Source organism: Plecotus auritus (assembly GCF_963455305.1).
Source record: "Plecotus auritus genome assembly, chromosome: X".
In the NCBI taxonomy this organism is placed as follows: Eukaryota; Metazoa; Chordata; class Mammalia; order Chiroptera; family Vespertilionidae; genus Plecotus; species Plecotus auritus.
The window spans coordinates 62364647-62377502 of NC_137784.1; the positions used below are offsets into that span (position 1 = coordinate 62364647).

The window sequence follows — 12856 nt, forward strand, 5'->3', positions numbered from 1 at the left end:
TGTTAAAGTTCCTTCATTTTTAGACCCACATAGTATTCCATTGTGTAAATGATCCACAACTCTTTTTTTATCCAGTCATCTGCTGATGGGTACTTTACTGTTTCTAAATCTTAGTTATTATAAATTGTGCTGCTATGAACATGGGGGTGCATATTTTCTTCCTGATTATTGTTTCTTAGGATATACCTAGAAGTTAGATCACTATGTCAAATGAGAGTTCCATATTTAATTTTTTGAGGAAACTCTATAATGTTTTCCACAGTGGCTGCACAAGTCTGTAGTCCCACTAGCAGTGTACTAGGGTTCCCTTTTCTCCACATCCTCATCATCAGCATTTGTCATTTGTTGATTTGTTTATGATAGCCATTCTGACAGGTATGAAATGATATCTCGTTATTGTTTTAATTTGCATCTCTCAGATGATTAGTGACTTTCAGTATTTTTATCATATGTCTCTTAGTCTTTGGTATGTCCACTTTGGAGAACTGTCTATTTGGGTCCTTTGCCAATTTTTAATTACATTTTTTGTCTTCTTTTTATTAAGTTATATGAGTTCCTCCTATATTTTGGAAATTAACTTCTTATCAGATATATAATTTGCAAATATATGCAGTGTGCTCTCTTTTCATTTTGTTGATGGTTTCTTTTGCTGTGCAGAAGCTTTGTATTTTAATATAGTCCAATTAGTTTATTTTCTCGTTAGCTTCCTTTGCCCTAGGATATATATCGATAAAAATATTGCTCCAAGAGATGTCTGATATTTTGCTGCCAATGGTTTCCTCTAGGATTTTTATGGTTTCATTACTGACATTTGTTTATCCATTTTGAGTTTATTCTTGTTTATGGTGTGAGTTTGTAGTCTATCTTCATTTTTTTGAAGGAACCTATCCATTTATCCAGCACCATTTATTGAGGAGACTGTCTTTACTCCATTGTATGCTCTTGCCTTCTTTGTCAAATATTAATTCAGAATATTGGCTTACTCTGTTCTGTTTCATTGATTTATATGCCTGTTTTTTGCTAATACCAGGCTGCTTTGTGTACAGTGGCTTTGTAGTACAACTTGATATCTGCTAGAGTGATTTCTTCAATTTTGTTCTTCTTTCGCAAGAAAGAGAGAGCTATTCAGGCTATTTTTTTGTTTCATATAAATTTTTGAAGTGTTTGTTCTAATTCTGTGAAATATGCTATTGGTATTTTAATAGGAATTCCATTGAATTTATACATTGCTTTGGGTAGTATGGACATTTTAATGATGTTGATTATAACAATCCATGAACATGGTATATTCTTCCCACTCTTTAATCTCTTCCTCTATCTATTTTTTCAAAGATATAGTCCTGTAGCTTTTAGAGTACAGGTCTTTTACCCCCTCAGGTAAGCTTATTCCTAAGTATCTTAATTTTTTATGACAATAGTAAAAGGAATTTTTTTTTGTTTGTTTCTCTTTCTGTGAGTTCATTATTGGTGGACAAAACTGCCATAGATTTCTGGGTATTAATTTTTTATCCTGCATTCTCACTGAATTCATCTATTAAGTCTAATATTTTTATGGAGTCCTTAAGATTTTCTATGTACAATATCATGTCATCTGCAAATAATGACAGTTTAACTTTCTCCTTTCCAATTTGGATTTGTTATTGCTTCTTCTTGTCCAATCACTTTGGCTGGGACTTCCAGTACTATCTATAATAATAAAAGCATAATATGCTAATTAGACCGGAGAGCTGAACGACCTTCCCGAGCTCATTCTGGATGTTCTTTCCAATGAAGCTATGGGGGCAAGGCAGAGGCGGCTAGGGATGATCAGCATGCAGGAGAGCAGTTAGGGGTGATCAGGCAGGCAGGCAGAATGGTTAGGGGTTATCAGGCAGGCAGGCAGAGTGGTTAGGGGCAATCAGGCAGGCATGCAGAGTGATTAGGGGTGATCAGGCAGGCAAAGTGGTTAGGGGTGATCAGGCAGGCAGGCAGAGTGGTTAAGGGTGATCAGGTAGGCAGGAAAGTGGTTAAGGGAATCAGGCAGGCAGGCGAGTGGTTAGGGGTGATTAGGCAGGCATGAAAACAGTTAGGGGCATTAGGCAAGCATGCAGAGTGGTTAGGGGCAATCAGGCAGGTAGGCAGGCAGAGGCGGTTAGGAGCCAGAAGTCCTGGATTGTGAGAGGAATGTCCGACTGCCAGTTTAAAATTTTATTATTAATTCTATTTTGTTTTTGTTTTTTGAGGCTATGAATTTCAATCTCAGGAACGCTTTTGCTGTTTTACATAAATTTTGTGTTGTTGTGTGTTCCTTTTCATTTGTTTCCAGGAACTTTTTTATTTATTCCTTGATCTCTTTGGTAACTCATTTCTTATTTAATAACATGCTATTTGGCTTCCATATGTATGCATGTTTTTCAGTGTTTTTATTGTAGTTTATTTCTCATTTCATGCTATTGTGATCTGAGAAGATGGTTGATATGTTTTCAATTTTCATGAGCTTGTAAAGACTTAGTCTGTGTCCTAACATTTGGTCTATCTTTGAAAATGTCCCATGTGCACTTGAGAGTAATGTATATTCTATAGCTTTGGGGTGAAATGTTCTGAAGATGTTGATTAAGTCCATCTGATCTAGTGAGTTGTTTTAATATATTTAAATGTACCTATGTTGGGTACATATATGTTTGCCAAGGTTATATCCTCTTGTTGTATCCATCCCTTTACTATTATGAAGTGGCCTTCATCATCTCTCTTTATGGCCTTCACTTTAAAGTCTATTTTTTTTTCAGATATGAGTATTGCTTCCCCAGCCATTTTTTTTTTCATTTCCATTTGCCTGGAATATTTTTTTCATCCCTTAACTTTCATTCTTTATGATTCTTTTGGTCTGAGGTGGGTCTGATAGACAGTATATATGTGGGTCATGTTTTCTCATCCATTCAGATACCCTATATCTTTTTATTGGAGCATGCAGCATGCACACCATTTACATTTAAGGATATTATTGATAGGTACATATTTATCATCATTTTTATCCTTTATGCCTCCCTTCTTCTCCTCCCCCTCCTCTTCCTCCTCCTCCTCCTCCTCCTCCTCCTCCTCCTCCTCCTCCTCCTCCTTCTTCTTCTTCTTCTTCTTCTTCTTCTTCTTCTTCTTCTTCTTCTTCTCTCTCTCTCTCTCTCTCTCTCTCTCTCTCTCTCTCTCTCTCTCTCTCTTTCTCCTTACAATAGTCCCTTTAGCATTTCTTGCAGTGTTGGTTTGGTGGTAGTAAACTCTTTTAGCCTTTTTTGTCTGCAAAACTCTTTATCTCACCTTTGATTTTGAGTAATAACCTTGCTGGATAGAGTAGTCTTGGGTTCAGTCCCTTGGTTTTCATTACTTTGTATACTTCATGCCATTCCCTCTGGCTTGAAGTGTTTCTATTGAGAAGTTGGTTGTCAGTATAATGGGAGCTCTCTTTTAGTTAACTTTCTGTCTCTCTCTTGCAGCCTTTAATATTCTTCCTTTTTATTTGATGTGTTCCATTTTAATTATTATGTGCTTAGGTTTGTGTCTTTTGCAGTTCATCTTGATTGGGACTCTCTGTGTTTCCTGAAATTGAGTGACTTATTTCTTCACCAAGTTAGGGAAATTTTCTGCCATTGTATCTTCAATCTGGTTCTCTATTCCTTTCTCAGATTCTTCTCTTTCTGGTACCCTTATCATATGAATGTTGTTATGTTTCATGTTGTCCCAAAGCTCCTGCTTTTTAACTTTTTTCCATTTGATGCTCTGAATGAGTATTTTTTCCTACCTTGTCTGCTAAGTAGCTAATTCGGCCCTTGATTTCTTCTAATCTATTGTTGAATCCTTCCAGGGTGTTCTTTATTTTAGCTATGTTCTTCCTCATTTTCAATTGATTCTTATTTATCATTTCAACTTTTATTTTCATGTTGGTGGAGTTCCCATTAAGTCCCTTATAACTCTCATTAAGTTTTTTGTTGTTCTCACTGAATTGTTTGATCACCCTTATTACCATTACTCTTAAATCTTTATGTGAAAAATAACTTGCCTCCATTTCATTTCATTCCTTTTCTGGTGATTCCTCCTTTTGTTTCATTTCATTGTTATTTTTTTGTTTCTCCATTTTTTTCTGTCCCTTTGTTTTTGTTTCTATGTATTAGATCAAACTGTAATGTCTCCCAGACTTTGTGGGGTTCTCTTATGTAGTAGCTCTTTTGTAGGCCCCATTGGTGCAGTATCTCAAATCTCCTGAACTGGGTGCTCTAGGAAATCCCCTTACTGATTTATTTGGGTTCTCCTGTTGTAGCTGGGTCTTGAATATTATTGTCCCCTTTGTTAATGGAGTCTTCTCTCAGGCTATGTGACTTACCCCCAACCATGTTGTGCAAGCTAATGTCAAAATGCTGATAGACCAGAACAAAATATAACACAACAAAACATGAAACAGAAGCAACAAAACAAAAATATACACAAGACCCATACAGTAACAACAAAAGCAACCTCTAGAGAAGAGAGAATTAGGAAAGAGAATATATGGCAAGAATGATGAGAAAAAATAATGAAAATGTATGAGGAGAAAATAAAACAAAGCACAAACAAAAACAAAATGCCTGCCCCATGTTGCTCAGTGGTTGAGCATTGACCCAAGAACCAAGAGGCCACTTGTTTGATTCCCAGTGAGAGCACATATACCTGTTTTGCAGGCTTGATTCCCTTTGGGGGGCATTCAGGAGGCAGTCAATCAATGATGTTTCTCTCTCATTGATGTTTATATCTCTCTATCCCTCTCCCTTCTTCTCTCTCTAAAAAACCAGTAAATAAATATTTTTTAAAGAGTGGGGAGAATGGAATATGTAGATGCGTACCTGAAATAAATAAAATAAATATAAAGAATTAGGTGATTAGGGGAAGGAAAATAGTTTAAAATAAAGGAGCAAAGAAAGGGCAAAAAAGAAGAGAAAATTGGAAAAGGAAAATAGAGGAGAAAGTAGATAGACCTAAAATAAGAAAAGGGAGGGAAATGAGAAAACTGGAGAAAAAGAAATGAGAGAAAGAAAAGAAAAAAAAATGAGTAGTGAAAAAAAGAGAGAAAAAATGAATAAGAAAATGGAAGAGGAAAATGAGATACATGAACAAAACTGCAGAGACTAGAATAATAACAAATCAGTAAAGCAGATAGATAAAGAAGATAAATTTAAAAAGGGACAAAAAGAAATAAAAGAAAAAAAGAGAAAACAAGGCAGGGATCCTGAGGGTGGGACAGGCTGAATCATCTAGGGTAGTTTTTTGTTTTTTTTTTTCTTTTCCTTCCCTGAGGCTACTGGAAGCAGCTAGCTCCTCTCAGGAAAAAATGGCTATTTCAGTTTGAAGGCCTATGACCAAATACTCCTGGCTGCTGCTTTTCCATGTCTCCCCACAATGCTTCCCATCCTTAGGCACCTTGAGTCTCCATCTCCCTCCATGTACCAAAACCTTGGGTGAGTATCTGCAAATGAAAACTCCTGTGCTCTGGGTTTAAAAAACAAAATAACAACAAAAACTGCATCTTTCTCTCTAACTGGCTTTAGTCTACTGCCTCCAGACTCCACCACAACCAGAAACCCTGTGGCCTTTCATGGCTGGATGTAACATAAGCTGCTGGTCTTGGCTCTGGTGCTACAGCCTGTGGATTCCAGCCTGTGTTCCAGGCCTCTATCCTATGAGGGAACCTACCATCCCATAGCTGGGAGCTCCCTCCTCACTCTTGGCTCGCTGGCCTGCCACCTGTGAAAGCTGGGTCAGCTACTCTCATGACCTCACCCTTCCTACCAATCTCCAGGTATTTTCTGTCCTTCCTTGATATAAGTCTCTTCCTTAGCTGGACCTCAGTTAGTAATTCCAGGTGAATGTTGTCCAATTTAGTTGTATTTACAGTCTGGCCCTGGGAGGAGGTGAACAATAGGTCTGACTATTCAGCCACCATTTTTTTCTCCCCCCAGTAGTTCACTCTTAATCTCCTTAATTGCATGCTTCATGTCCAGGATTTCTGATTGGTTCTTTTTTAAAATATATTTTTATTGATTTCAGAGAGGAAAAGAGAGGGCGAGAGATAGAAACATCAATGATGACAGAGAATCATCTATCAGCTGCCTCCTGCACCCCCCCATCAGAGACTGAGCCTGTAACCCGGGCATGTGCCCTTGACTGGAATCGAACCCAGGACCATTCAGTCCGCAGGTCAATGCTCAACCACTGAGCCACTCCAGCTGGGCCTGATTGGTTCTTTTTAAAGTTTCAATCTCTTGAGTAAAGTACTCATTTTGTTCATTGATTTGTTTTCTGAGTGCACTGAATTGCCTATCTTTATTTTCTTGTATCTCGTTGAGTATTTTCAGAGCTTTAATCTTGAAATATCTGTCATTTATATCATATGTTTCCATGTGTTCCAGCTTGCTTTCTGGGGATTTTTCATTTTCTTTCTGATCATCCTCATTACTGTAGTTATTCATAGTATTTGCTATTCTCCTTTGCCTAGGCATGAATATCTGTCTATATTAATGACCTTCTGTATAGCTGTTTTTTTTGAAGAGGTCTTTCCTCTATTTTCCAGTAGATGGCACTGAATCACAAGATTTTTATCTCTATGATCTCTCAGTCTTGACCTCCACAGCTTCTGTAAGGCAGTACAGCCACTCTGATTGGGGGTGGGGTTCATCTGTTCTACTGCAACAGCTCTTGATTTACGGATAATATGTTCCTGGACCTGACTCCAAGGGCAATGGGAGGCGAGTTTTGGGAGTCCAAGTGACAGCAGAGCTCTGTGGTTCCATTTCTTTGTCTGAAACACTAGCAACTGGCTCAACATTGGAAAGCCACATGGCAGAACCTCATATTCTGTCAGGAGTCTGCTGACTCAGACACTGTTTGCTCCCTCACTGCTCACTGTACTAGGCTGCTCCCTGCAGCTCTCTGTTCCTCCTGGTTGAAGGAAGTGATTGCTGCTGCCAGGTTTCTCCTTTTCCTAGCCAGGCCTCATGCTTCTGACTACAGGGCTGTATCTATGGGCCATCTGTGCTTTCCTCCCTTTTCCTCTCCCCACTTATTCCCAGTTGTCCACCTTTAAATGTTTCAATGCTCAGGTTTCTCAGGCATGTGTCAGTGTTGAGCAAGGATTTTTTTGTTGAATTATAGTTGGTTAACTTGTTGAAATTTCAGGAGGAGAAGACAGGGTGCACTATCATGCTATCATTTTTCTGATGTCACTTTTCAGAAGATTCTTAGCATTCTTCTGAAAGTTGTCACTTTCCTCCTATGTCACACTTCTAAATATTCTCCCAAGTTCATCTGTAATGGTTTTGTCTATGGGTAACTGATTAAGATGCTATTACTCAACATGACTTAGGACTGACATATTTATTGTTTAGGCAGAGGCAGCTCTTTGAGATAGAAGGCTGACCCCTTGGCATACCCCAGGATATATGAGAGTTAATTTTTGCTCTGAGGAATACTTCAGAGAAAATTATCAAGCTGTTAGCCCAATTGAACAAATCAAAAGGGCAATTTTGAAGCTCATGGGATTCCAGAAATCAGTCTGCAAGGGTAGGTGTGGACCATGGCACTTTGGAGGGGAGCTGGATATTAAAATGTGTCATGGATTGCAAAGACCACTGCTGCATTTGATGATTCACTAGGAGGACCCACAGGACTCCACATGTAGTTATAATCAGCAAAGGAAAGAGGTATATGTGATGAAGTTCTGAAGAAACCAGGCTTAAGCTTCCAAGTGCTCTCTTCCAGTGGAGTCACACAGGATACATTTAATTCCTCTAGCAACAGGTTGTGACACTGTGCAATGTTGTCAGCCAGGGAAGCCCATTTAGAGACTCAACTGGTCACATACCAAAATTGCCAGTTTCCCAGAATAAAAGCAGATGCTCAGCATCAGTCTTTGTTTTTACAGCTTAGTCACAGTAACTAAACTATATCTGTTCTGGGACTGATAAGAATCTTTTTGAAATCCAAGTTCCCAGATTCCAGCCAAGGACCAACCTTATAAACAGGCATTTCTAAGGATAACACACTCTCAGGCCAGCTATATGACCCCTTTTTTATATATTAGGTGACCTAGGTTCAATAAACAACTCATTCAAGCTGTTTCCAAATATCTTAAGATAGACAAATCAATGGAAACTGAATAAAAATTGTCCACCTACTTCCTCAGTTCAATATCAGAAGGCTTCAGGACAAATATAATCATTTAGACTAGCACAGAAATGGGTCATCTAAAGCCCCAGTACATGTGCTTCAGAACTCTGGTTGAATGTTGTACATCTTCTACATTTCTGAGTCTGTCATGATGCCCCTGCTTCAGGAGGTTGCTGAAATAGTTCAACACAAGTTGTTGGGTGAATTGCTATTGTGACCTAGGTTGTTATTTTTTATATCTTCCTTTTCACCATTTTTCTTTATTCACTTATTACCATTGATTCCACTCATCAGAAGTCCTGATATGTGAATAGAGAGGAATATAGCCCCCATACTATTTTGTGAGAACACTAGTCATAATAATAGATAATATTTCTTCTTGAGTTATATAATATGTCAGGTCCTTAAATGTATCAACTGACTTAATCCTCACAATTAACAATATCATAAATTAGATATTGTTATTGTCCCAGTTTTATAGATGAGAAAACTGAGGCACAGAGAGCATAAGTACAATCTTGAATTCACCAAGACTAATGAGGCAGGGAGTGATTCAAACCCAATTGGCATGACCCCAGAGCCCACACTCTTTACCACTTCTCTTTTATTGAAGGCCCCAGAGTTGTCTTTAAGATAATCTGTTATGTGGACTATATTCTTTTTGGTTCTGTCTCTGATTTTTTAAAATATATTTTTATTGATTTCATAGAGAGGAAGAAAGAGGGAGAAAGAAATAGAAACATCAATGACAAGAGAGAATCATTGATCAGCTGCCTCCTGCATACCCCCTACTGGGGATTAAGCCTGCATTCTAGTCATATCCCCTAACCAGGAGTTGAACCACAAACTCCTGGTTCATGGGTCAACACTGAACCACTGAGCCATAGAGGCCAGGCTGACTCTTATATTTACTGGCCAATTCTCTTTACTTCTTTTATTCACTGAAGTCTCCGAGTATTTTTTGCAAAGTAGATTTTTCCCAATAATTACTTTCATCTTTTATCATTTACAGTTATGTCAAGGCATACCTTCTTCCTGACAAGTCTAGAAATAATAAACGCAAGACCAAAATCAGAACAGGCATCAATCCAGAATTCAATGAAACGCTAAAGGTAAGTAAATAGTCTCTTATGGTAACTCTAGTGATACTGTTCACAACTTCATTGGTTTAGAAGTAACTACAGAGCATTTGCATGTATATTTTATAAAAGTAGAATTTGAATAAATTAATGTAATACTCTTGGCTTTCCTAACAGTGTTTTTGGAAAAGAAACAATGTAAACCACTCTTACTTTGTTTATTTCTCTGTTGATGCCAAAGTTGCAGCTTAAGTAGAAAAGATCTAGTAAAATTACCTCGGAGCTGGTGCATCTTGTCCAAAAATATATTTTACCCTTTGGAAAAGTGTTGTTTTTTTTTTTTCTAGTTCCCCACAAAAGAAAGTTTGTCACTGATTTAGCAGGTCACTTTGTACGCACTCATTGTTCTGGTAACAGAGAATGAATATGTGCTGTTTCTTCTTAAGGTTTCAGAATTTGGCTTAATATAGGCATGTGGTTAATGAACAGTGGAGATGCAGAGTTAGATTTGAGATATATGAGAGAAAGTGGACTAGATAAGTTATGACGCAGGCCTCAATCCTAGAAAAAAAACTTTTCCCCATTGGCTTCCATGTAACAACACCATCTCTCACCCTGGACCAATCTAGACTGGTAAGAAAAAGCATGGAGACTAGAATGTAGAGATTATTGCCAGTAACAGGGAAATTTATTCTTGTGGACAGAGTGATGGATCTAATGTCAAGCATAACAGGAAGTTGGTGAATGAGGGCGTGTGTCAGTGGAGTCATGTGCAGAAGCAGGAGGCAATATCAAGGCAGATAAAAATGAGAATAAATAAATATAGGGTTAATACAGTGACCATAATAGGATAGCAGAGCTGAGACCATAGAGAATAGATAAACAGAGTGACATGACAAATTCAGGAAGCATGGAGCTAAGCATTCCTTGCTGTTCCTGACATAAGGTTAATCATGTCAGGAACGGCAAGGAATCAGTATAGATGAAAATCCAAGATCAGGAATTAGTCGGTCTGAAGCATGTCCTACATGGTAGTTGAATAAAACAAGCAGAAGGTTTGAGGGTATATGAACATGTGGCCCTGGGTAAATTCTACTGGAAAAGGAAAATCTACCTGAGCAATATTTTCTTTCTGTTTTTTCTATATTTACATTTACATTTTCATCTCTTCACTTAGGCTGGACTTTATGAAGTTTGGTGTTCATAAGTATCTCACTGTCAGTACTTTTCTGGATATGTGAGTTCTCATTATGAATAAAATAAGACAGAGAAGTTGAAGAATTGATATATTAAATTTTAAGCTTATAAAATTGATGTCAAAAAATAATCAGGCAAATGAAAACCAGGTAAAACTGGAAATGGGAAAAACTTCATCACCTAACACTTTTTTTTACAATATTTGAAGTTGATTGACTTCCCCCTAAATATTTTTCTGATATATCTTTCAGTGCTAGGTCTAACACAAAATGAGCATATGGAATAGAACCTCAGTTGTAGCGGAAACAAAGAAAAAACTTTTTGGGTTTGGTTTGTTCAATTACTAATGCATCTGATCTGAAAGGTGGTGAAAATAAATTTCAATCTGTCCTGGAATTGGCCAGAGCCTTCCATGTGGAATGTGATGTTGTCAATCTCATTTGCAGTATACTATCAGCCATACTCAACTGGAAACAAGAACACTGCAGCTCTCAGTCTGGCATTATGATCGATTTGGACATAACAGCTTCCTTGGGGAGGTGGAAATTCCTTTTGACTCATGGAACTTTGAAAATCCAAGTGATGAGTGGTTTGTACTTCAACCCAAGGTAGTAAATGCTTCCAGATTAGTCAAACAGTTATGCAATGAGTCAAGTTATGATCCACATTGATGTCTTCCCGTTTTCAAGGGATAATCTGAAAAATTAGTACAGCTAATTTTAGAATAATGTAATAAATGTAAATATATTCTTTTGGAAATCTTTATTCAATACAGACTGACCGTATAATGCAAACCTCATAATCATATATATTATTAATATGTTTTACTAAAAATGTATTCATCATTTGGAGGTCTCTATTGATAAACAGAATAAATGCATGATATGATCCTATTAGAAAGAGAAAGCATTCATTTTCACATAAACAAAAACAAATCCATAGATCAAGATCAGTGTCAAAACATTCTATGCCCCATTCTTTATAATTCAGACATAAGCAGGAGTTTTTTACCTTGGATCACATGAGGATGTGACCAATAGCTATGTGTCTGGTTTCCTACTTTCCTACTTTTGAGATTCATAACCCAGGACTTGAGTTATCGTCAGAGAAATAATCTCAAAGCTGGTTCTAGAAATTGATAATATAGTATGTTCTAAACTATCTTGGATTAACTCAATACAGCTGAAGTCTTTCTACATGTAGTCAAGAGTAAAGTGAAAAAAGATCATATTTACATAACCAAACATTTTTCTTTATATAGAAAGACAAAAGAAGAAAAAAAAAACACATGATGGTAAAGATAATGGACTCAAATGAAAAATTCCTGAGTTTAATCCCGGCAGCTTCATGATTCTCTGTGTGACCTTGGGCAAATTCCTTAACTTCCCAGGCTTTGGAATTCTTATTTGTGATACAATAATTGAACATAGCTTATAGGGATGCTGCAAGGCTTGAATATGCATTTTATGTGATGCTCGCAGTATTGTGTCTGGCACATTGTAAACTCTCAATAAATGCTAGGTAATATCTGTATTATATCACAGTCCCCTTATTGCAATTGACAGAAATCCCAACCCATACTGCTCAAAAAGTAAAAAGAAATGGTTGGTCAGTGATTATCAAGCGTGGCTTGATCCAGATGCTCAGGTCTCTTTTCTCTGTGTTGACTTAATTTTCAGACTCATACAGTGTTTGCCCTCTTCACTAGCTCCAGGTATGTTTCTTTTGGACACTACACAATTTCAAGCCTCCCATTCTAGCACCACGCTGTTTAAGAGAAAAGGGAGTTCCTCCTCCTCCAATAGTCTAACCCAGGGGTGGGCAAACTTTTTGGCTCGAGGGCCACAATGGGTTCATAAACTGGACCAGAGGGCCGGAACAAAAGCATGGATGGAGTGTTTGTGTGAACTAATATAAATTCAAATAAAACATCATTACATAAAAGGGTACGGTCTTTTTTTTTTTCAATAGTTTTATTCATTTCAAACATTTTAACAAGAAGAATGTAAACACTAATTATTATAATTTGAAACTTCAAAAAATGGAGGAATCATAGCACAATAACATACCTTATATTGAAGATGGCAAAGGCAAAATAAAATTGCCTAACAAAGGAAAGATACAAAAGCCTTTCAAATTAAACTTAAATATAATAAAATAATTTAAAACTAAAACAAATAGAAAAGAACAAAATGTGTAAACAGTAAATTAAACATTTTCTTTAGTGCAACTTCCAAATTATGCCCGGGATGTAGATGTAGATGGCAATGTAGACTGGGTTGAAAGGTTTTTGGTCTTAAAACATCAACTTCAGTGGGAACAGTGTTGTTGGTCTCCTTTTTTAGCTAATGCATCAAAGTCTGGAGTTAGTTTTGTTGTGGCTATTCTCAGGATAGATCTGAGGTGTTTGTCAGTTA

At 37.2% G+C, this 12856-nt stretch overlaps 1 protein-coding gene across 1 annotated transcript in view; it reads left to right on the top strand.

Moving 5' to 3' along the window:
• SYTL5 (synaptotagmin like 5) overlaps nt 1–12856 on the top strand; it is a gene marked incomplete at its 5' end in the record, with an annotated part of 209368 nt that overhangs the window by 158654 nt on the left and 37858 nt on the right. The window contains 2 exon segments of the mRNA XM_080653897.1: nt 9176–9275; nt 10886–11047. Coding sequence (XP_080510023.1) covers nt 9176–9275; nt 10886–11047 — 262 coding nt within the window.